The 23,520-nt window shown below is 52.0% G+C and overlaps 6 protein-coding genes across 6 annotated transcripts; 3 read left to right on the top strand and 3 right to left on the bottom strand.

Annotated features, from left to right (window-relative positions):
• Window positions 1-251: 251 nt before the first annotated feature.
• Window positions 252-1,929, top strand: CC1G_08646 (hypothetical protein; the record flags this gene model as incomplete). Its single annotated transcript, XM_001828448.1, has 4 exons — window positions 252-421; window positions 476-653; window positions 705-1,265; window positions 1,315-1,929. 4 exons carry the CDS (start codon window positions 252-254, stop codon window positions 1,927-1,929), a joined length of 1,524 nt encoding a protein of 507 aa, XP_001828500.1.
• Window positions 1,930-5,929: 4,000 nt separating this feature from the next.
• CC1G_13614 (hypothetical protein) lies at window positions 5,930-6,929 on the top strand (the record flags this gene model as incomplete). Its single annotated transcript, XM_002912035.1, has 5 exons — window positions 5,930-6,117; window positions 6,502-6,522; window positions 6,569-6,600; window positions 6,684-6,748; window positions 6,813-6,929. 5 exons carry the CDS (start codon window positions 5,930-5,932, stop codon window positions 6,927-6,929), a joined length of 423 nt encoding a protein of 140 aa, XP_002912081.1.
• A 296-nt stretch (window positions 6,930-7,225) lies between these two features.
• Window positions 7,226-13,525, bottom strand: CC1G_08648 (hypothetical protein; the record flags this gene model as incomplete). Its single annotated transcript, XM_001828450.2, has 6 exons — window positions 7,226-7,768; window positions 7,831-8,337; window positions 8,394-11,693; window positions 11,762-12,610; window positions 12,669-12,788; window positions 12,845-13,525. 6 exons carry the CDS (start codon window positions 13,523-13,525, stop codon window positions 7,226-7,228), a joined length of 6,000 nt encoding a protein of 1,999 aa, XP_001828502.2.
• A 1,490-nt stretch (window positions 13,526-15,015) lies between these two features.
• On the bottom strand, window positions 15,016-17,122 carry CC1G_08649 (branched-chain-amino-acid aminotransferase; the record flags this gene model as incomplete). The annotated part of the gene is made up of 9 exons (XM_001828451.2): window positions 15,016-15,563; window positions 15,627-15,773; window positions 15,872-15,980; window positions 16,041-16,204; window positions 16,269-16,335; window positions 16,391-16,471; window positions 16,553-16,859; window positions 16,914-17,037; window positions 17,092-17,122. 9 exons carry the CDS (start codon window positions 17,120-17,122, stop codon window positions 15,016-15,018), a joined length of 1,578 nt encoding a protein of 525 aa, XP_001828503.2.
• Window positions 17,123-17,301: 179 nt separating this feature from the next.
• On the bottom strand, window positions 17,302-20,086 carry CC1G_08650 (RRM domain-containing protein; the record flags this gene model as incomplete). The annotated part of the gene is made up of 6 exons (XM_001828452.2): window positions 17,302-17,562; window positions 17,622-17,705; window positions 17,763-19,318; window positions 19,382-19,780; window positions 19,843-19,961; window positions 20,022-20,086. 6 exons carry the CDS (start codon window positions 20,084-20,086, stop codon window positions 17,302-17,304), a joined length of 2,484 nt encoding a protein of 827 aa, XP_001828504.2.
• Window positions 20,087-22,730: 2,644 nt separating this feature from the next.
• CC1G_08651 (hypothetical protein) lies at window positions 22,731-23,307 on the top strand (the record flags this gene model as incomplete). Its single annotated transcript, XM_001828453.2, has 4 exons — window positions 22,731-22,842; window positions 22,917-23,097; window positions 23,162-23,207; window positions 23,293-23,307. 4 exons carry the CDS (start codon window positions 22,731-22,733, stop codon window positions 23,305-23,307), a joined length of 354 nt encoding a protein of 117 aa, XP_001828505.2.
• Window positions 23,308-23,520: the final 213 nt, after the last annotated feature.

The raw sequence follows: 23,520 nt of genomic DNA on the forward strand, positions 1-23,520 counted from the left end.
CCCTTCAAAATGCCTGACTCTTTCAGACGTAGACGACGTAGAAGAAAGGTATGATCAATGGCATACACATCTATTCTTTTCTTTCAGTACGAGAGTTATCAAATGGCATCTCTTTCAAATCTCTTTGTCCCTTTGAAGTCCGAGAGGGCTTCCCAGATTCCAGAGGTACCAGATACCACTTATAAGGTGGAACAAAATTCTCCTCTGCCCCATCATCCAGGACGTGCCTGCTATCGACCTCTTCCCTCCATATGTCGCCATCAAACACCAGTACCCCTTTCAATGCGCAAATGCAACAGTTCTTGAACATGCTCGTTCAGCAGCACATTGCTACCATGACGTCTAGCTTGGAACAGCAGTTCCAGGCTCATTTTTCTTCGCTCCAAGTACCCACTGGTGGTGAAGCTCCTGTAGATCGAAGGTATTTGAATTAGAGCTATTTCTAGTGTCGCTTTTGCTGACTATCATTGTAAAGGGCCTCACCGAATGCGTTGGCTACAGCGCAGGCATCTCCACCCGCTCCTACGTCATCGCGGGATCAGCAGCCTGCTGTAACTGCGATGAGAAGCGAAGGCACCACTCCCAAATCAAAGAAAAGGGAGGAGTACCAGTTGAACGCCGATGATATCCAACCGGATGTGGTGGGGATCAAGGTATGTTCATTTTGAATCATTGGTGTTATATATCCTAACACTATATCATAGGACTCGTTAACCTTTCACATCCGGATGCTTTGGAATACCCTTGACACTGGCTTCATCCCCTCCGACCCCGATCCTCAGCTTCTCAACCGTTTCAATGCCATCTTCCAGACTCCTGAGCAACTCGCCGCTCAGAGTACTGGACAACCCCTTATCGAGCCCACCACCGTCTCTATCCGTGCCTGGGATGACCCTACAAGCAGGCGAAGTGTTTTTCGTCATCTCCGCCGCATTGATGACTGCCAGATGCTCTTTGTCAAGCAAACCTTGTCGCGCTACAATCTGGACAACTTCTGTCCCGATCTCCGCCAGGCCCCCTACTCCTTGTACAATTCTGCCTGTCGAAATGCGGCCATCGACTCCTGGCGTCAGCTTGCACTCTCGCACGCCTACGCACCTTTTGGGATCAACCACCAACGCCTCAACGACATCGATCTTCTCACAAAGATCTACAACTATGTCGTGTTCTACCTGGGCTATAAGAAGTATGTTGCAGAAGCTCGGAATCCCGGATCCGTACAAGCCATGGAGGAGAACAGCAACGCGATGCGAAACAGGTCTAGGGTAAGTAATTCTCGTACCTGCTATAACCTGGCATCTGATCGCCTGCAAGCTTTCGTATCTCCGTTGCAAGTTCATCGATGAAAACGGATTTCCATCTCGATACAAACGTCTCTGTACTCCCAAAGCGACATCCGACGACGAACGCGACCCCAACAAATCCTTTATCAACAATCGCCCCGTGTTTCATATCAAGAAACGACCAGAACGCTCGGCTGCTGCTGAACAATTCATCCGCATGCTAGACCGCCAACGTGAACTCATTGCCAGATATGCTCCTGGGGGCCGCACGAAGGAGCGTGTCCGGATCGTGCCAGAGGTACAACAGGAAACTTCCTTCCCCCGCCTTCCCGAGGCTATGCCTCTCGACTACTACGACCCCTCCTTCTACAATCAACTCCCGCCTCAGCTGCGTGCCAAGGTTGCCGATCCTGATATGGTCCTCCTCCCTGGCGAATTACTCGCCAAAACCTTCACCAACTGCGAGGACGAGCAACTAGACGACTATGCCTTTGTTGAGAAGTTTGGTGAGCAGGTTTTGGGCTGGTACAACTGGGTTAACCCAGAGGATCTTGTTCTATATGCGGAAGATGACGAAGAGTATGAAGGCGATGAGGAGGACGAGGAAGGTAACGGAGGTGGTGACGATACCATGGAAACTGAGTAGATCGTTGACTGGAGTGTTGTATTACAACTTTCCCTGCTTTGTTCACTCGAAGTTATTGTCCATGCCCCTTGTAAATGTCTGTCATGGAAACTTGTGCAGCGCGCGCCTTGTAATTATTTCGCCGTAACTTGTATAAATTGATATCTACTTCGTTCAACTGTATCATCGCATTTACCCCTCCCACCTCGAATCCTATGGCCCCAGGCTCTAATCCTCCTGTCCGTGTTCATTGCTGCTGCTCCAAATGTGAGAAGAGCTCTTATCGCGATCAATTTGGAAACCTTGTCATTGGAAAGCTTGTTGCACCCCAGACTAGACGGGACCATTACAAGAAAGACGAGAAGGTAAGTTAACAGTCTAGTACATGTTCGGGGATAGTCAGGATAGGAGCTTAAGTTCAACATGATAGGAAACCAAAGGTAGCGATAAAAACGACAATGTGACGGCATCAGGACCATACTCGTCTGCTCAGCATTTATCGGTACACCAACAAGCGCCGGAGCAACCAACAGCCACGCCTTCGATAACACCAGCTAGTAGTGAGGATGAAGTTAAATCATCTATCGAGTCCATCCGCCAATTCTATCCAATGACTGGTGAAAGGACAGCTAGTAAGTGCCAAATTCTTCGTTGAGGGCATGCCAGAATTAATATTATTTTAATTAGCTGTTGGCGAGCTCAAGCGCACAGTCTCCCTTGTATTCTACCTCTTCGCAGGATGGCTCCATGTTGTTACTGGGGTTAGTCGTGAATCGACTGGGAAGGCGCTTAAAGCTGTGGTTGCTATGATCATTCTCGCATTCCGCCTTGGCTGTCTTCTTGCTGGCCAAAACTTTGACTCTGTGGCTATCCCTCTCTCACTTCCTGTCGACGTCCGCACTGCAATCAGTGAACTCTCAATTGAGCCCAAACTCGACCGTTCAGTCTGTTGCCCCAAATGTTTCACTCAGTATCCAGCGGAAAACATTCCCAAAACCTGCCCATACCGTGAAACACCACGGAGCTGGGAATGCGGGGCTTCATTATGGACCACCGTCGTCACTAGGGCAGGCCCAACAACAGTTCCCAAGCGATTATACACCACACAAAGCTTCCATTCGTGGCTGGAGTATTTCCTCTCCCGGCCAGGGATCGAAGATTTAATCGACCAGTCTTATCATCACCAACCAAACCACGCGTGGATGAAGTCGGTGTGGGATAGCCCTGCATGGGACAGTCTCGGTCCATATGCTAGAACGCCTGGGAACCTCACGTTCAGCTACTACATCGACTGGTTCAATCCGCTTGGGAACAAGATTGCCGGGAAAAAGATTTCCTGTGGTGCAATTATGCTCTTTTGCTTGAACCTCCCATACGAGCTCCAACACCGTCCTGAGAATACCTTCTTTGCCGGCATCACCCCTCCACCCAAAGAACCGACTGTCACGACAATTACCGCGCTTTCCGACCCCATTATCGACCAACTTGAAGAAGCTTACACAGGCATTTCAGTCCGGACCTCTCGTTTTCCGCAAGGGGTCATTCGGCGTGCTGCTGTTTTGCCTGGCATTGGAGATATTCTCGCTATCCGGAAGGCGTTTGGGTTTGCTGGCCATGCGTCAGACAAACATTTTTGCTCATGGTGCAAACTCCCTCTTGACGACATCGACTCACTCGCGATGCACCAATGGGAATATAGGACAGCAGAGGAAACATATGATGCCGCAGCTCGATGGCGTGACGCAAAAACCAAGACTGCTCGTACAGCTATTTTCGGAGAATACGGGGTCCGATGGTCTTCCATGCATCGACTTTCCTATCGACATCCTATACACCACACCGTTCTTGGCGTTATGCACAACTGGATTGAAGGAGTCTTGCAGCATCATGTCCGTGTCAAGTGGGGCCTTGGCATTCCATCATCGAAGGAGAAAAGTGGCATTTCTACCTCGCAACAGGCCCGTAAAAAGGCTCGAAAAGACTCAGCAATGGCTGTTGACGACCCTCTACAAACCCCTCGTGCTGCACCAAGGCCACTTCGTTCGGAAGTCTCACTTCTCTGTATGGACTTCGACATTGTCCTTGATGATGTCGTGGAAGCAGGAACCGAAACCGAGTCGGACACGGATGTTAGCGAATCTGAGGAATCCGCTACAGCTCATGATCCCCAGCCCGAGGGTAATGCATCTAGCCCTTGCATCTTTGGTCCAGAAGAGATATCCCAAATACAGGCTTGCCTTGCAAATGCCTCAGTCCCATCATGGCTCGAGCGACCACCAGTCAACCTTGGGGAACCCTCTCATGGGAACCTCAAAGCAAACCATTGGCTGGTCCTTGCTACCGTCTTCCTACCAATGGTTATCCCCGAGCTCTGGCTCGAACCAAGTCACCAAGAACTTCTAGACAACTTTGCTGATCTCATAACATGCACGAACATTGTATGTGCCTATGCAACGTCCGCCAACTTGGCCGATTTGTACACAAAGCACTATCTTCAATACCGAGAGTCATCGCGGAAACTTTTCCCTAATGTCACAACACGCCCAAATCATCACTACGCGATGCATAATGGCGATCTCTTGAAATACTGGGGCCCGTTGATCAGACTCAGTGAATTTCAAGGCGAAACTCACAACGGCAATCTGCAAAAAATCAAAACCAATGGGCATTTACGTACGTGATTCTTCCTTCATCGCTGTCTTGATATTAGCAGTTGATGTGTGCATGTAGGCGACCTTGACTTCACTATGCTGCGTCAGATATGCCGAAGAGGAAGGCTCTTGGGCCTTTTGGGAAGATACATCAACAGCTTTGACCTTGGAAGTAGTGTCGAGAATGGGTCTCTAACTACAAGGTCGAACACAAGCCTTCTTGGGACTGTACTCAAGAATTTTGCGGATGACCTTGGCGCATCATTTCCCACCTCTTCTCATCCTTCCTCCACTGCCACAAAGCTTTCAACTATAAAGAATGACGATCTCACACTTTCCGACGACCACTACAACCAGATTCTGGAGCACGTCAACCAACGCCGGGGTGGAAAACCGCTTTTAAGGCACTTCTCACATCTCCCGCACCCGCTCAATTCCACTGTTCTTTCACCGTACGCAGTTCCATTGCGTTCAATCGAGATCAATACGCGGACGTACTCCCCTTATTCCTCACATCCCGGAAATAGTGCCATCATTTATTCTGAAGAGTCGACGAACAAGAGCATGCTGGGAATTATTCACTCAATGTGGTCACTGGAAATCGATCAACAGCAAGAGGTGTTCCTAATGGTCCAAATCCCTGTGGCCCTTCAAGATGAAGACCAGCGGAAGAACCCATACGCCAGATATCCCGGGCTTTTTACCACCCTCGTGTATGACCAATTCCACAGCACCCACATTGTCGTTCGGCCTCACCAAGTTCAAGCTCACGTCGCTTTCTACAAACGGCCTGCCGGTACCTTCCGCATTAGTTCTGGGGTCATTATTTTTGTGAACAGCCTTCATAGATTCCGATCGTAGTTCTTGTCGTAGCTTAATTCGACCATTTCCAATTCGAGATTCCTAGTCTGATTTATACCAAGGTATCCTAGTGTCATACTCTCAAATTCTCGTCAAAAGTTTGTGGACAGGAAACGAGATAAGGCGACTCTGGCACAGCGTCCTTCGAATCCTCGGGCGCTTCGTTGTTTAGGGCAGGCTCAGGGAACCTTTGGCCGGAATTCCCACGTGCCTCAAACGCGGCCAATCTTGATAAGATAATACGGTGATGTTCCCTTAGACCGATTCTGGCGTGGCCCCTCTCAGCCACCGGTGGCACAGATCAACAAACAAACCTATGAACGTTGAAATCAAATTTCGAGTCGCGACACTACGAACCAAACCAATACAAGGTCCGTTCCATAAACGCAGCTAGCAACCTGCCACCTCCACGAGCCATCAGACAGAGTACCAGACAGCTCACCAGACAGCACGAGCCCGATCGCGACCAGACAGCACCTTGCCGGCCGTGGGAGAGATGTGAAGTTCAGATGTTCGAATTCAAGCTCCGCATCAAAAACGACCAAAACGGGCACTTCGCTGCCCGAAATGGACGTCGGCATCGCTCGGCGCCAAACCGCCTGCCAAATCCGCTCGAGCTTGGGCCACTTCTCATGAAAAGACCTCCCACTTCCCAAATCGTCGAAAAGACCGTCGATTTCAGGCGATATCTGGTCACGTGAGGGTACCGGGTACCGTGACACGGTTTCAATACATAATTCCTGTGCATGTACGAAGTGAGGCGCCCGTCACTCTATTTGTCCATGTTAGCACCAGAGGGTGCTGAGCGCCCCTTACCTCGGCTCCTCCGAGCCTCCATACCTTTGGTCTTGCCTACACCCATCCCATAGTGCTTGTGCGTATATGAACGGGCGACCAGGCATTTCCAACTCACGCAACCCTTACAGTTCCAGAACCGGCGCGCGATCACTTACTACTCTACGCGTGACCAGCCGCCATTGAGCAAACCATTACCATTGCCGAAGTGAGGGTCGACCGGTCGTCTTTGCGCTCGAGTGCATGTAATGAAACGTCGTTGATTGGCGAATACCAAATATTCCAGCAACAAAAATGATGAGAGGAGGTGCGCCAGGATTTGAATCGAGTACCAAAGACAAGCACCTGCAAAGTAACGATGTGACGGGACGAGAAATAATGTACAGTAAGTATACCCCGTTGAAAGTAGCCAAATCCAAGAAGCGAGGGACGAGTGTCCGACTAACCAGTGTGCGTGTGTATGTGCAGATAAATCCATGCATACGGTATATGAGACGAGAAAAAGGAAGAGTCGGGTAATAATACGACAAGGGGTAGGTAGGTAGCGGAGAGGGAAGGAGACTAAAAAAACCGGGATGACACTAGAATTGCGGGTAGAAAGTACTAGCTAGCAACTACTTCAAAATGTGGATCGTAAATTTAGAGACTGAGACTGGAACCCAAGAAAAAGTCATAGGCTTCGAGGACAGTGAGAGAAACCGAAGGATGCAATAAGGACGGGTAGTGTAATGTACGATGGTATAGAAAGAGAAATGAGAAAATGGAGAAAAACGAAAAAAAAAGTCTTGAGACGGGAGACGACGATTGCATAGATGTAAGAAACGGAACGGAAACCAGGAAATGTCGAATCATCAATAAAAAAAGATAAAAAACAACAGATAGAAGCGTGAAGGTGAATAGGTGGATGAATATGGCTTAGGCCTGAGAAGATGCATTGTACATTAATCATTAAAAAATGGTGAGGAGGGAGAGGATGAAAATGAAACCATTTCAGTATGCACTAAGCGTGTTCATGACCACCAGCCGTCTTCGCCTTGGGTGGGCGCAGCAGAGACGATGCTGGGAGAAGGAGACGGAGCGCTGGCGCGGGTGTAATGCGAGTATCCAGGGCGAGTCTTGGGTGTCGAGGGACCGAGGTGGGGGTATCGGCTCTTCGGGGCGTGGATGCTGGAGTTAACACCGGTGCTATACCGAGAAGAGGCGGAGATGCCGTTGGAGGGTGCGTGCATCGAGTCCCAGACGGAGCCTTGGGGAGGGGTTGTGCCTGGGGTGCCGTTGCTCGTCGGGGCATACGACATCCTACGATCGGACATGGAGGTGTCGCGGCCGTTCACGGTGCTGACACTCGCGCGACTGTCGGGTCGGGGAGGTTGGGTTGTCCCATTGGCTGTAGGAGCAGGGCGGTAGGGTGAAGGTGACTGGGATGATGCGGCAAGAGAGGATACTCGGGATTGAGTTCTCTGTCCAGTCCTTGCCTTGACCAGTTCTTCCTGGAGACGAACCACTTTGGCTTCGAGAGCAGTGATCTGATCGCGCTGTTTCTGTTCGCGGTCCTGATGAACAGAAGATGAATCAGTTCGCCCCCTAGTAATAACGAAAAGCTTAGGATACGCACCTTGTACAGTCTATCGTCAGCTTCACGTTCCTCGAACTGAATCTTCAGCAATGAGTAGTCAGCGTCGAGTTGGCTCTGGGTCTCCTCAGCTTGCTCAAGCTTGGTTCGCGTAAGCTCCAACTCGCCCTCATACTCTCGAGCACGGCGTTCCCATTCTGAGGATCGCTGCTGAGCTTGGACCAAGCTCTGCTTAGCAGTGGTGGCCGTTCGCTCGCTGTTAGCGGCCTTGGTCTCCAACTCCTTGACGCGCTTCTGGAGGGCAGCATAGTCCGCCTCCAAAGGCTTGGTTCGATCTCGATAACGGCGCAGTTCTTGCAGTTCCTCGTTGTCCGCTTGACCAATTAATTGTGTGAGCATATCAATCTTCTCGGATGCCTGCCGGAGGTCGTCCCAGTGGCTTTGTTGGGTGACGAAGGCGTCATGCTGCTTCTTGAGCGTCTCGAGAGCCTGGGTAGCAGCCTCCTTGTCGCGCTTCGAGAAGGTAACTTCCATCTCCAATGCGTCAACCTAAATAGATCCGGTCAGCTACCGACTTCGCACAAAGCAACGGTAAATATACGAACCTTGGCTTTCAGGCTTTGCGCCTCCGCGGCACTATCCTTGGCGGCCTTCTCAAGTTCAGCAATGCGTTTCTTGTCAGCCTGAGTCGCCACATCCGAGTCTTGCAACCTGGCAAGAGCCTTTGCAAGAGCCTCCTCGAGTTCAGTTGTCCGACTCTCCAATGTGGCAGTCTCTGACTTCTTGGCTTTGCTCGCGTTCTCCAGCTCGGCAACTTGTTTCTTGAGTCGGTCGCGCTCGGCTTCCACACCGGCAAGCTTCTCGCCCAACATATCCTTCTCAACTCGAACTGTGCCATGGGCAGCCCGAGCCTTGGTCAGTTGAATTTGATAGTCAGAGTTGAGCTTGCGCAGGTCATCGAGATCCCGTCTGGGAATGTCCCGCGAGGTGATGAGCTCGGCGATGCCGTTTTGGAGGTTGATGATGTTGGATTGGAGGACGTCGGGGATGGTGTTGACCTTGCTTCCCAGTGCCTGCTGCTGGTTGAAGAGATCGACAGTGTGTTGAGTCAATTTCTTGTTCTCGGCGACCAAAGCCTCGAGGATTGGTTTGATTTCGGCAGCACCGGATTCGGGCTTGGGGAGGGATGCAATGATTTGCTCGACCCTGGTGACGACTTCACTTTGGCCGGCACGAACAGAGTCAAACCTGGAGTTGAGTTGGTTGGGAATGTTGGAGATGGAGGAGAGGAGTCGCTCTTGTTGCTCGACGGTTCGATGTTGCTGTTCAGCCCTGGCCTTGTCTTGGGAGGCGACAAGTTCTTGCAACGTGGAAGGAACCTTGTTGAGGTCCTCCAACAGTTGTGAGACTCCGTCGGTGACCTTGGTGGTGACAGTCTCGACATTGAAAGCCTTGTCACGAACGGCGAGGCGGGAGTCGAGTCGCTCGACGACGAGGTCAGCAACCTGCTCCTTGATCTCGAAGGGATCGATCGGTGCAATCATGCGGCGAACCTCGTTGATCAGATGCATCGTAACAGTCTCAGTGTCGCCCTTGAGAGAAGGAAGGAGAGGCAACAACTGGTCGATGATAAGACCGGCGGTCTCCCGCTTGTCTGAAGCAAGGTCAATGAGTTGCGAAATGTGAGGCTTGACAGCTTGGGCGAGTTGACTGGTGAGGAAGTCGTAGTCGATGGTCTCGGGTCGGAGGTTGTTGAGGATAGGCGTAAGCATGTTGATCATGTCGTTCAACAAGAGGTCCCTCTCCCTAGCAGGTGTACCGCGCTCGATCGACTCTTGCCTGGCTGAGAATTCTGAGATAGCTTCGACAACAGCCCGAGTAGTCCTCTCCCCAACTGACTCGACGATAGGGGCAACAACGTCGCGAACGACAGTCCTGTCGGTAGACGGCGCGTAGTTCTGTTGCTGCTGCTGGGCGAACAAGTCGTGAATTTGCTGCTTGATGATACCCAGAATTTCCTTGTGGCCTTCGTCGATCAAGTCCTTGATCATCTGGAAGTCCAATTCGCCTCTGGCGTCCATCTGACTGTCCTCCAAGCTGCGAGCGGCAGAATCTTGGAGTTGAGCCCTGAACAACGAAACAACGTCCGCAATCATGGCCTCCGAAGAAGGGGTCAATCCGCTCTGGCTCGTGTTGACCTGGCTCTCCCGGGTAATAGCCACCAATTCTCGTCGAAGACTCGTGAACTTGTCGTCCAACATTTGCGCCAACACGTCTGAGATATGTTGAGCCTCCAGTCGGTTCGTAAGGTCTTGCGGGTGAATCGAAGGGCTTCGAGAGGGCGTCGAAAGGTCATCCCGAAGCGCGTCGGGAAGGGACGAATTCCTCCTCTGGTGTCGCGCACTTGATCCAAACACGTCATCATCGCCAGCGGACGACGACCTCTTCACAGGGTCCGTCACCAACCTGTTGCTCCTCGAAATCATCTGCACGTTGGAATCATCCATAGACGGCCTGTTCATATGCTCAAACACCTCCCTGGAACCCAGCCTTGAACGAACGCGACGTGTTCGGTCATCACCATTCATGACGTTATGCACCAAAGCCTTGAACAATCCTGCAGGAACGGTATTGTTCGAGACAGGATGTTTGAAATCGAGCGGAAGAGGAGCTCGCTTGGGCTTGGAAGCTGAGAGAGGTAGAGTGAATTCCTGTCCTTCATCTTGCGCCTTGTGCTCCGCAACGTCTTCCCTGGGTGGAGGAATGTTCTCTTTCCCAGCAGTCTCCGCCGTATCCTCGTCCTCATCAACCTCGCTGAATTCGTCTTCATTTCGTGATGCAGCAGGGCGGATAGAAGGGAAGTGGGCCACATTCGAGAAGGACTCGAACGAGAACGGCTGCTCCACAGGAGGTTCGAGTTGTCGGAGCGGTTGTGATTCGGAAGGTTGAGGCTTGCGCAGGCTCTGTGGCGAATCAAGAGTTGGTGGGAATCGGAACGAGGACATGCTGTCACCCTCCTCCACTGAACCCATGGATCCCAACCGAGGCCTCTTCTCCCTACCTTGCGTTCTAAACGCTGGAGACTCCTCAACATTACTTTCGGAAGCAGAACCGACGGGTTCGGAGGTTGACATGTCTTGAGGCGGTGAGGGCATTTGGGGTGCGTCCGGTTGACGGAACGTAAACTCTGCACTGGTAGGGAGTCCTCGAGGCTTGAACTCGGGTGCAGCAATGTTCAAAGGTTTGCCTGCCGAAGGAATACGTTGGTGGGCCATCTGCGGTTGGGCCGCATTGGGAGGGGTAGAAGGCGTCTTTGCGGGCTCCTGCAAGGGCTTTCCAAACACGAATGGTTTTGCAAACGGATTCAACGTCTCTTTGCGCATACTGCTGTTGAGCGAGTTCTGGCCCGAATGTTGCTGCAAGATCGGGTTCTGCGAAGGGTAGTAGGACATGGCTTCTGATGGGTGTCTCGAGTGGGCCATGGAGGGGTCGTGAATCGAGTAATGGCCAGACGTCCCTCTCGAGTGAGGGAGAGGTGGGAGATGTCGAGGAGAAATAGTGCCACTCGCCGATCGAGGGACATAGAAATCTCCGGTAGCTCCGGGGCCATAACCTAGATAGTGGGGAGGGTGATGTGAATGGAGGTGAGGATGTGAATGGTGCATGTCGTGGTGGTGCTCGTCACTAGGATTTGAAATAATATCCTCAGAGCCCTCCCTCTGTGCTGGAATGAAAGTGAGGGTGGTTTCAGGGGGGAGAGGGAAATTGGGGATCCGGCGAGGCTGGTCGTGGACCTGAAGTATTTCATCGGTTTGTTCTCGTGCAGCCCTACGTCGCATGCGCCTCTCCACGCGCTGGCGTCGTGCCCTTTCTTCATCCGAAGGGTTGGAAAATTCGCCAAGCGACTGTCGTTTTGTTACATTATCCCATCAGTCAAAACATTTATCTGATGAATTGACGTCAAAAAACGCACCTCATCATCCGAAGTTTCGGTGCCCAAAAAGCCCTCTTCTTCAGACCCTGTCCACTCTTGAACCGCAGCCACATCTTCGAAGTCTTCTCGCTCTTCCGCCATGCCTTCGAAGGTACCAATAACGCTCGGCCGGCGGGGAGGAGTGCTGTGGTGCTCGACGTTCTCAGCGAGGATGGCACCAAAGTTGCCACCAACGGATCTCAAGGACAATGCAGCAGACAAGTGGGATACATGGCGTGAACCGTGTCGTGAATGTATGCGACTATGAGGTGCCGTTCTCTCGCCCATACTCGTTGCCTCATCGATATCCATATCTTGCGTCTCATCACCCTCGCCGTGGCCCCCTTCTTCGGTATCACCATTGTTGCCGTCATCTTGATCAATGGTGCGGGAAGCGTCGTTCTCCTCCTCTTCGGGCTCTTCCTCTTCTGGGATCTCCAATCCAAATCCTCGAATGAAGTCGGGTCGATTGTCTGACTTGGGAATGGCTGAGAGGGGTGGCGGTCCGTCGTAGTGTTGTCCTTGATGGGGATACAGCCCGCTGTCGGAAACCGCCGAGGTTGGCCTATCGAGGTTTTCACCGGTCACACTCAAGCTATCACCAGAAGAGAACGGATTGAACGTCGAATTCGCGAAGGTGGGAGGTTGGGCCAATGACATCGTGTGTCCATGTCGGTTCTGGAACAAGCCAGGTGACGGTCGTGATTGTGGTGGAGGTGGAGATAGACCGAAAGGTACGTGGGGTGGTACTGGCGACGGTGCCAATGAATTACTTGCCGAATTTTGCTGTGACTGTTGCAGTTTATTCAATTTGAACAACAACAATGCTGGATCGGCCGGTGAAGATATCTAGAGCAAGTGACATGGCATCAGCCACCAAGAACACGTGTAGGATCACGATACTAACCGAAGCAGCACGAGCATGAGGTGCGAAGATATGGGGCACGTTGCTCCCTGAACCGCGCTCGACACCGAGCTTTTCTAATTTAGCTTCGATTACCTGCTGCTTGAGGATGTCCCATGTTTCCTGCGGGAGCAGTTAGCAAATGGTCCCTTAATCTACTAAGCGAAAGTTAGGCGTACCTTGCTAGGTAGAAACACGTCGACCGAATCAGGAAGTTGTGTTCTCCAAGTGTCGGGAGGGAATGTTTCTCTGGAGGTCAGTTCAGGCGGGACAACCTCCTCATCCTTCACCTGGTCCAGGGGGATAGGCTCCCTAGCCCACTCTGCACGCGTTGGCTCCTCCGACTCCTCTCCCTTGACAGTCTCCTCCGGCAGCTTGACCACCACTTTCTTCTTGAGCACTGCAGCGGCAACCGCGGCCACGGCTGGGTTGGGGCTGACTTTGCGGGCGGGGCCACCGAGGACGGCCTTGGGTGGCCCACCGATACTCATTTGGCGTTTATGGGGCCTGTGACCACCGTTGGGACCCATGAGGGGCTGACCGGGGCCGAGCATCATCGAGGGTCTTGGGAAGTGACCCGTAACAGGGGTCACCGCGAAGCCGTTGGGAGGTTGTGGACCAGCAAACGCGAAGCTGTTTCTCGACTGGTGTGTTGGACGTCCTGGGGCTTGTGGGGGGTGTGGGTTGAAGAAGGGTTGCATTGGTGTCTGGAGAGGGTTGCCTCCCATTGGATACGCTGGTGGGTGGAACCCGCTCTGGATGCCGGTTGGCAACGCGGGTGAATACAGGGCCTGAGGTTGTTGCATATGGAGAGGCTGGACGACGTTGAGCCTAGGAAGACGGTCCTGAGGCCGCGCCATTGTTTTTATAGGTTAGTCGGGACTGGGAGAACGGTGGTGCTGGCGGTCCCGGGGAGTGTGGAATGACGGAGAACAAAGCAGGAATAAAGAAGGTGGCCTCGTCAACGCCGAGAATTAAGGAAAAGGGTATAAGAAACAGCGTTGAGAACGCTGGCAACGACGACGACGACAATAAAGGTCGTTGGAGGCGAAGTGTCGAACTACAAAATCCCTCCGACACTACCACCGTTATCCGTGGGAGAAATTCTAACTCGGCAAAATGGATTTTTGATCCAACATTTGTTCCCTGATCCCCTCCTTTTCAAGTCTAATTCTCATGGACTTTGAGGCGAGCACAACAAGGTCGATGTTAACGGTACAGCAAAGTGGAAGCTTAGTCGAACGCTAGAAGACCCATGAAAGTTGCCCTGATCCTCCCACACCGACGTTGTAGAAATCACTTGAAATGCCTAGAGCGTTGCGTATACTTTCGATCCTGTTGTGCGTATTGTACAAATTCTACACCCAGCATTGGCTAGTACCAAGAAAGGATTGGCGAAAGAAAAAAAAAAAAATGTTGGTACACCAGGTGACCGAGAGCAACCACCACTATGCAGGTTGACCGGCCAAAGGGTGCATCGACTATTCTGAGACGCTTTCGATTTCCACCCGCCCTGTAAAGAAGGGGCAGGCGAACATGTGAGCGCGCCTGGAGTAGTTGTTAAAAGATAAAGGAACAGCGTGGGGGCTGAGCGCTTTTTCTAGTCGGACTTTGAAAGTATCTTTAGGGCAGGCCGCAGGCGAGCCAAAACATTGGTTGCTAGAGACTAGGATTTCCTTCACCTTCGAATTTCATAGATTCTTACACATCGTATTCTAGTCCGTTATAATTCGTCAGGGTCTACAGGGTTAACGGTTCTCAAGGTAACCGTAAAGTCCGCACCCTGACCAAAAACGCGACCCCATTGAACCCTATTCTGTTTGCCACAACACCGCGTCAGCCGACTCAACGCGGATGTTCTTCCAAGTTGAAGCTCGCGTTTCACAATGCCATTCCAGCCCAGCGAGAATTCCCGCCGCTGAGATCGTCTGAGAAATGACAAATCGGACGCGTCTATTTTGACATCTGGCATCGTTTCTCAGCGCGATTTTTACCCACTTTTTTGTGCTCAGATCTGCTCAGAAATGATAGAAACCCGAGATCGTCCACCTTTGCAAGGCGTTAAGGTTTGTGCCCTTCGCCTGTTCTTAGCGCGCGGGCGCCTATCTTCATATGTATCTCTCTGGTGGCTACTATTGGCGCTTTAATAACGCAATTTCCTAGCTCGATGAGTTCTTCTGAGATGCATATCGCCCTTATTTTAGCGCCCTTGTATCACAAACATAGAACCTAAATGAAAGGTAAAAATAGTTCATGACAGCAATAATACAACACCCAAACCCAACCCAGTAAAAGCTCTAAAAACCAAAGCTTTCTATATCAACCCAAAGTACTCCCACTCATCCCTCCTCTAAATCTCAACACTCCAATCGCTAGGAATCTCGCCCGTCTGCCTGCCCACCAACTCCTTCCAGATCGGCCTCGAGACGGGTCCCATGCCGTCTGGTCCAGTAGGAATATGCACATCTCCGCCCATGTACCCAATCCTGTCTACAGGACTGATGACAGCAGCGGTACCAGCACCGAACATCTCCACCAAGGTCCCCTTCTCGCTCGCCTCCTTCACTTCCTGCATCGTCACCGGCCTCTCGCTGACCTTGATCTTGGCGGGTAGGTCCTTAACGCTGTACTTGCCATCTGCATGCTGGCGCGCAAGAGACAGGACGGAATCACGCGTGATACCAGGGAGAATCATCCCGTCGAGTGGGGGCGTGACGAGTTCGAGCTCGTTGGTGGTGGGGTCGCGGAAGACGACGAAGAGGTTCATGGTGCCCACTTCGGTGAGGTAGTGCTCCGGACCATGGAGCCAGAGATTTTGGGCGTAGCCGAGTTGCGCGGCTTCACGTTGCGGGAGGATGCCTGGTGCGTAGTTGACACCGAGTTTGTAGGCTCCGGTACCTAAATTGAGAGCGGATTGCACCCGTCAGATAGACAGTGTGAGCATGGTGCAGGTGGACGTACCGCCTGGAGCGGCACGAACGTATTCGGTTGTGCCGTAGAGAGAAACTGGCTTGAACCCGTTAGGGTAGTAAGGTCCGACCGGGCTGAGAATAACGAAGAGGAGAGCTTCGTTGGGTGGGCCGACGCCAATGGCCCTCTGAGTTCCGACTATTGTTCATCATATCAGCACGGAGCAAGATATGAAGAAGATACAGGGCTATTGTTAAGTATGATCCGTCCCCGACCAAAAGACACGAGAAACATACTGAGTGTAGGTCGAACATAGAGACTGTGTCCTGGCTCCTTTGGAATCCAGTCCTTATCTATCCGGATAAGCTGTTTGACGAGCTCGAGGAGTTGTTCGCCGTTGAAGGTCTGAGACGGGTGACCCGGGGTCATTAGTTGGTGGAATTAGGATGGTTGGGAACCGCGTACAGGGAGAGCAATGCGTTGTGCACTCGTGTTCATCCGCTTCATGTTCATGTCGGGTCGGAAAAGGGTAACTTTGCCGTCTTCTTGACGGTAGGCCTTGAGGCCCTCGAAGATGGTTTGGGCATAGTGGAGGACAGTGCAGCTGGGATCAAGGGCGAGTGGTGCGTCTGTTGAGAGAAAAAAGCATGCAGTTCAGACTTGTACCGTGCTGGAAAAGCTAAATATACGAACATGGTTGAATTTTTGGCGTTCCCCATCCAGAGATAACATTCCAGGGAATGGTCAACATGTGGTCGGTCTACAAAAAACGTGTTTAATTCGTTATTCGGAAATAGACCCTGGAACCAACTCACAAAGGTGTGGCCAAACTTGAGTGTGCTGGAGGGTGGAGGCACACCAGGCTTCGTCGTCCTCACGATCTCAACTCTCGAAGCCTACACGCACAGAGTCCCAGAAGCATAAATCAGCGATTTAGACGATAAACTCGTCGGTAAGGGTTAGTCGTGAAAACCCACGTCGAGCTCCGCGAGCGAACTGGTGCTGCTATCTGCGCTCATGTAGCGCACACGAGCGAATGAGGCCCATGCTCTAGTTTGGTGTGAGCCGCGAAGTGAGCGCAGAACGGTGAGGGACATGGTTGAAGGGAGAAGGATGTGGGAGGAACCGAAAACGTTGGACGAAATTCGCTGCAGGCGCTCGGCCAATCGGACTTGGGGTACCGTGCGAATCTTCCTTGTGCCTCGCGATTGGAAATGATCCCGGGCGTCTCTTTGCCTCTTTCTCTTGCCCGCTCCAGTCGCTCTTTGGCGCTCAAGACGAGGCCTGCTCGAATTACTTTGGAATCCTTGAATTTTGGTCTGAAATTCGGAGTATCACCTTTGGATCAGGTTTATTTTCTCATTGAGGAGGAAGGGCAGATAATCACCACCGGTTTCCGGTTTCTTTCCGAAAGCCTCACGGACGAATCGGATGAAGTTTAGATCGGCGCAGGGCAATAGGGCTGCTGCAGCCAGCAGTCGGTCAAGTTATGTATGCCAAAACACATTATAAATACAATGAAAGGTGGGGTTTGCAACCAAGTCCATGTAGACAGACGAATAAGTAGAAGATTCCGGAGCCGATGCTGGTTGGCAAAAGGTATTGATGTGACGTGCAAAGGTAGAAGATGTGGTCTACTACATGTACAGATACGATGTGAACGCGAAAGGGAGACGAATTCATTAACCAAGCCTGAGCGGTGGGTCACCGGTCGGTGAGGGTGGGATTACAACATGCCCATCCCGTCATCGTACCCTCCCCATCCACCCACCTCCTCTTCCTCGTGGCGTGGCGGCGACCGACCGCCATCTTCCTCAGCACCAGGGTCTTTGTCTACAGCCATGGATGTCGACGATCCTGTAGCGTCGCCTGTCGGTTTTGAGGAAGAAGGTGCTGGGGTTGTGGAGGGTGCTGGACTCTTGGAGACGTGCCATGTAATGGTGAGCTTGTTGGGAATGCCTGGGATCGATGTGCCTTTGGCTAGGCCCTGAAGAGAAGGCAGGTGAGCGGATGCAAGGGAACGATGGCGTATAATAAGATATGTACCTGTTCGGCGGCTGCTCGAGTCCTAAACGAGACTAGGACATCCCCTCCATCGAGCGTTTCGATGTTTTCCACCTGACCGAGCGACTAAACACAGTGCATTAGTAACACAATCCACGGGTAATGAAGGGTGGATGAACGTACCTCATACCAATCCTTCACATGCTGCACCTCGCTCTCCCCATTCGCACCCTTAACCAACAGCTTTTTCGGCCGGTTATCGAGTTTAAGGCTACCACGCGGAGGGCCGCCACGCATTGCTGGCCCGCCTCTGTAGAACCCTCGCCCTCTCCCACGTCCACGATATCCACCACGATATCCACTATAACCTCCACTTGCATCGGCAGATTCGATGCCCAAGCTCGCAGCTTCGGCTTTGAGTCGCTCGAGTTTGGCTTTGAGCTGCTCTGTGGTTTCTTCTCCAGTTGCTTCTCCCTCTGGTGGTTGCATCTCCGTGTCTTTGTCCTGGCCTTTTGCATCGGTTGACTCCGGTGTTGGCTTCTTGGACGGAGGGGGAGGCGTGGGCGTGTCCTTTGCCGTAGTCATCTCTTCGTTGAGTTTCCGCAGACGAGCCATGATCTCTTTCTTCCGCTCCGCAGTTGCACCAGTCAGTTCGTTCATCAGTGCCTTCTGTTCTGTGATTTGTTTTTCCAGCAGTTCTTGTTTTGCTGCTAGGGCCGCTGCTGCTGAAGATTGCGTTGATTTTTTGGGAGCCGCCGCTGGAGCTGGTGATGCTGACGCGGAAGCACCAGCTTGTGACGCCGTGGAGGACGAAGAACCCGCCTGTGTACCACCGGTCTCCTTGGCGTTCAAATTCGCCACCAAAGATGCTGAAGCAGCCAGCGCCCTCTGTCCAACCTGCCCGTGCCCTTCCATCGGTTTATGCCAAAACACCTTCACAAACCGATTATTAAACACCGCATCCTCGCTCTTCCACGCCGCCCTAGCCTCTTCATGCGTCGCGAAACTGACCAGCGCCTTCCCACCCCTAGGATCCACAGCTACGTTCGTCACCTCTCCGAATTTTTTGAACCAAGAAGTGATAGAGTCGAGGGAGAGCTTGTCTTCGGGAATCTTTTCGACGACGAGCGTTTTGTCCCCTCGCCGGTTGGGTCGGAATGAACTGGCGTCGGCGCCGAATGACCCTCCTCGTCCTCGATTGCTGGGTCCACCTCGCCCACGGAAATTAGGGTTTGTTTGATTGGATGGAGGTCCTTGAGGGGCGGTCGCGTCGGAGCCGGGAGGCATATTGCCTGAAGGGTCCATAGGTGGACCTGCGAATGGGGGCATGCCTGCGGCAAACATGGATGGATCGATGCCTGGCATCATTGCCATAAGCTGCGGTGGTATAGACATGTTAGCCATTGAGGGTTGTTGGGGCATTGGCGGTTTCTGGGGCGCATTGGGGTCCGTTGGAGCGCTAGGTGTCAGGTCCTGTATCACTGGAAGTTCACCAGAGGCGTGCGGGTGCGCCCCGCCTTCCCTCGGCATTATGGGAGCGCGCTGGTGTTGTCTCGGGCCGCCAGCATGGCCGTCAATTCTTGCGTCGTTAGGGTCGTAAGGTTGTTGCGCGTTGAACATGTTGTAGAGGTAGTTGAAGGGCATCATTGGCGGCACCATTGGGTATAACTGAGATGGAATGACAGCATCGTCTCCGTGACTGTATTTGCACGTCTCACCGCGTGCACAGAAACCGTGGTCTGAAAAGAAATGAGCACCAACCAAAGAAGATATCGAATCAGTGGTGGGCGGGGTATACTCACTGTGGTAGTCACGGCAGATACCCCTTTTTTGGCCAGGCGGCTGGTACCCCTGTCGTCTGCCGTTCATCTGACCTCCGTAGGCTGCTCCTTCCTGAACCATCCCCTGCCTTCCTCCTCCCCATTGCTGATCCGCTCTGCCGTTTCCATATCTCGAGAAATCGCCGTCTGCGCTCAGCCTTGGTCCTTTACTCGGCCGTGTATCCCGCTCGTCATCTCCAAAGCTCCGTTTCCGTGTCCGGTCGCTCGAAGGACCAGCGGCCCCACTCGTCGTCGTTCCGTCCAGCGGTGTTGACTTTCCTTCGTCGTTCGCCGGCGGAGGTGAAGGCGGGTTAGTCGAGTAGGGTAGATACGATTTTGTCCTTAGAACGGTAAACAATGTGTCGATAAACGACTTGCATTCTGGAAAATGAGGATAGTTTTAGGGACGGTTCGTTCGAAAGATGAAACGAACATGACGTTACCGTTCTCCAAGAATTCCTCGAGTTGGACCTGCAGTTCTTTTCGCATCTCTGGCTCTGGAACATTATGCTTGAGCAAAGCGAGAATATAGTCAGCCAATGCACCAGGCTCAGCGTCGCATCTAGATGAAAAGGACAGGGTTTGCTAAACAGATTGCAATGAAATTTTGTCAAGAACGTACATTGGCTCAAGCGTCCGGACAAGCCATGGCTTGAGATGGGGAGCAGATGCGGGATCGAAAATCATTAGATGATTTTCGGGGATTTGTAAAGAGATTTGGGGAAGACAAGGGTCGATTGGAGGTTCTCCAACGAGTTGGCTTTGCGCAACCCTTGGCTTTCACCGCCCCCTCGTCCACAAGAGGCGGGGTGATTAGTCATCATTTTCCCCACGCCATAGGGTCGAGTCCGGGCGCTTAGCCGCGCCTGACTCGATGTCCAGTCAGAACAGGCGTCGGGAAGGTGCAGGAGGGTTGGGTGGTTGAATACCTCTATCTCCCATTCGCTGATATACATCTGGTCTTCAAGAACGACACCTTTTCCGATGTGTTTGATACACTATTTGTGGACTATTTATGGCGCGCGAGCTTTCCCTACCCCAGATCTTCCCTCGATATGACACTTGAACGTCCAGTCCAAAGCGCGCCTAAGCAATGGAGCAAAGTTAGAACAGGCGACTATTGCGTGTCCTGTCGATGATCAGATGATATGACCAAGAATTGCCGGGAAGGAATTGGCCTTGACCATCGATTTCAGATTATTCCCCGGAAGATGCGAGTTAGAGAGGGCTTTTAAGATTTTTCAGACTTAATCAGTACATGAATAGGCCCATATCTCTGGTCCCTTTAGTTTGCGATGAATTTCCGGAATGACAACTTTGTAATCCACATGCTAGTGTAATGGCACGAGGAAGTTTTGCTGAGGAGTTGTGCTTATTCCTGTACCATTACTTTCTGACAGTCCTCTATTGGCTCTCTCAAGCGCCTCACAGCTCCTAGTATCCCTTTCCTGCTTAAACCAGATAGTTCCGCATGAGCGTCTAAATCCCAATGATCCGCTCAAGAACCTCCGAATCAAACATAGGCAAATATGCTCCTCATCGTACGATTCTCTCGACGAAGGCACCCAGCACGTTGGAGCGCTGATCTTTATGATAAATAACATCTTTCCTTCTTACCACCATCATCCCTTTACTGGCGACTCTCATTAGACTGGATAAAGCTCTCTGAAGCATTGAACAGCCCGGCGGATTCGAGCGAATTCTTACCTGGAACTGGGGACGCGGCCTGATCGAAGTGTGACCCACGCGCGATTGGAGAGCCTGGGTTTCTCTGCAGAATATCGTATACCATCTACAGGTCGAGACGAGTCTTCGATCCCAGCTGTCTAATTACCATCCAACTCGGATTGGATTAGATTGTGCGGGCCCGCGTTGAATTAGGCTTCTTGATGTGCGGTCCTTGCTATAGGCGATTTGGAGGCACCCGACTGCGAATTCAAGTGAATCAAGCTACCCCAATCCCTGCTGGCTTATCGGTCGAAGGGGGGCTCGAGGACGCAAAGATCGCATTTCTCCTGGTTCCTTTTAGGTCGCCAAGATTTCCGAGTACCTCCAACCGACAATCTATTTCCTCTACTCCGCAATCGTCCTGGTCCTCCATCGCTACCCGTTTCAGCGCTGTTTCTGTCTCTGGATTGACTCCCCTCGGTCTCTACCTATCCGCTTGACAGTGCGAGCTGACATCATCAGACGTGCCGCCGAGACACCTCACCACACCAATTCTGAATCCTTACCGGCGCTCCTTACCTAGCGCATTCGAGGACTGAGTCATGCAATGGTTGAATGGGAGTTCAGGGAATCAGCTGCCGCGACACGCGTCGGGTCGTTGACAGTGATATCACATCTTTGGGAAAGATTTGATTATCCAGGCGTTGCACAGGCGGCAGAACCAGGGCAGTTGGCTGATTACTACTGGCTATCATATGTAGCTCAGGGCCCAGCTGTGTCCCTGACGGACGACTACGGAAACTACGGAACCGTCCCTCATCCTGGATACCACTGGGTATATATACAGATACAAAGATCTTGGTTATCACAACTGCGGGAATAGTCGACGTCCGAACACCCCCCTCTCGATCGCAGCAACCGCAGCCACAGACCCTCCTTCCCATTTTTGAGCTAATCCTCAACCGGGGGTTCCACGAGTTCCTTCAACGTTCGTTCCACGTTCCGTGCTTCGATATCGCCCTTCGGATTCGGATTCGGCGACTTCGATCTCCCATCGACCATTACTTTGAATCCACATCTACCACTGCATTCGTGCAGCACGGCGTTTACCTCACTCCCCTTTTCCCTACATTCCCTGTTCCCACTGCCACCCACGCCCATCCAGTCTCGGCGGCGACGACCATCGTCTACACTCCACCGCCCGCCCTCGAATCAGGATACACAGTACACGGACGACACACACCTTTCGTCCACCGCAGCACCCGAAAGCGACTAGTAGGGTTAACAGCAGCGGCCAGTGGCGGTGTCTTGGTCCATCAGCGTACACACCTTACTCGATCGTCTCCCGGATCCGTGTTTCACAATTTCGCTCCAGATTAATCATCCGGATACGAATCAAGTCGACGGAGAGAGAGGGTTATAAGACCGAGTTGTTGGTGCTGTAGAGTTTCAGACCTGGATTTGGTGCTTTGTTGGGATCCATCACCACCAATACGGTCCACGACCAATTTCAGCCTTACCACTTGCATCACCTACCGCTTCCAAACACCCTTTGGTGCCGTCTTCACCACTTGTAACAAACCCTTCAGTTCGGAGGCGGCCTGCTTCCACATTTATTTCGACAACAATCAAACGTCTTTACCGCAAAACCATTGGGCGAGCGATGCCCAAGTTCGGCACGATGTTCAGACTTCGTTTTCGACGGAAGGAATTGCCTTGGGAGGTGGTCGATAACAAATTTGTCGACCCTGTTCCTACGTACTCGTCTTATGACGGTGAGGATTTCCTTCTAATCTCACCTCTTTGTGCTTCACCGCTCACAAATTGGCTTTGTGTGTAAAATTGGTAGAATTGCAAATTGACTCGATCAGCGACACTGAGCTGAACGGGACGTATGTGTTCGATATCAACCCTTCGAATGGGAAGGCGTATAGAGGGATACATGACCTACATCGAGCTGTGAATTTCTCGAGGCAGCAGTTGATGTCTGAAGCTTCGAAGAGGGGGTTTAATGTCTTGCTTGTGGAGAGGTGTGTTTTGTTTATTTTTGGATACTGTGGGGAGGAGGTTATGCTAATGGGCCGGTTTGTTTAGTTGGCAATTGAAGATATTAAGGAAGAATAAGCATCATAGGATTGAGGTGCGGTATAGTGGACGACGTGAGTGTTTTTGTATGATTTTGGTTGTGGTGCCGATTGGCTGATGGTTTTCCTTCCTTTCATTAGCTGCTCGATGTGTAGGGAAGCCTCCGTCCTCGAGGAGTCCACCGTGTATTGGGATCCTCCACACATGACTGCCTCCCTTTGTCCCTACACCTCGACTCCGCACATCCCCACTCCGTCTCTTCCATCTCGTCCATTTTTTCCTTCCACACCTCATCCACATCCAAACCAACCAACCAACCCCCACACACCTTGCATTCAACTTGTACTCAAAAGCACACCGTGACTCAA

Source organism: Coprinopsis cinerea (genome assembly GCF_000182895.1).
Source record: "Coprinopsis cinerea okayama7#130 chromosome 1 map unlocalized cont3.1, whole genome shotgun sequence".
Taxonomy (NCBI): domain Eukaryota; kingdom Fungi; phylum Basidiomycota; class Agaricomycetes; order Agaricales; family Psathyrellaceae; genus Coprinopsis; species Coprinopsis cinerea.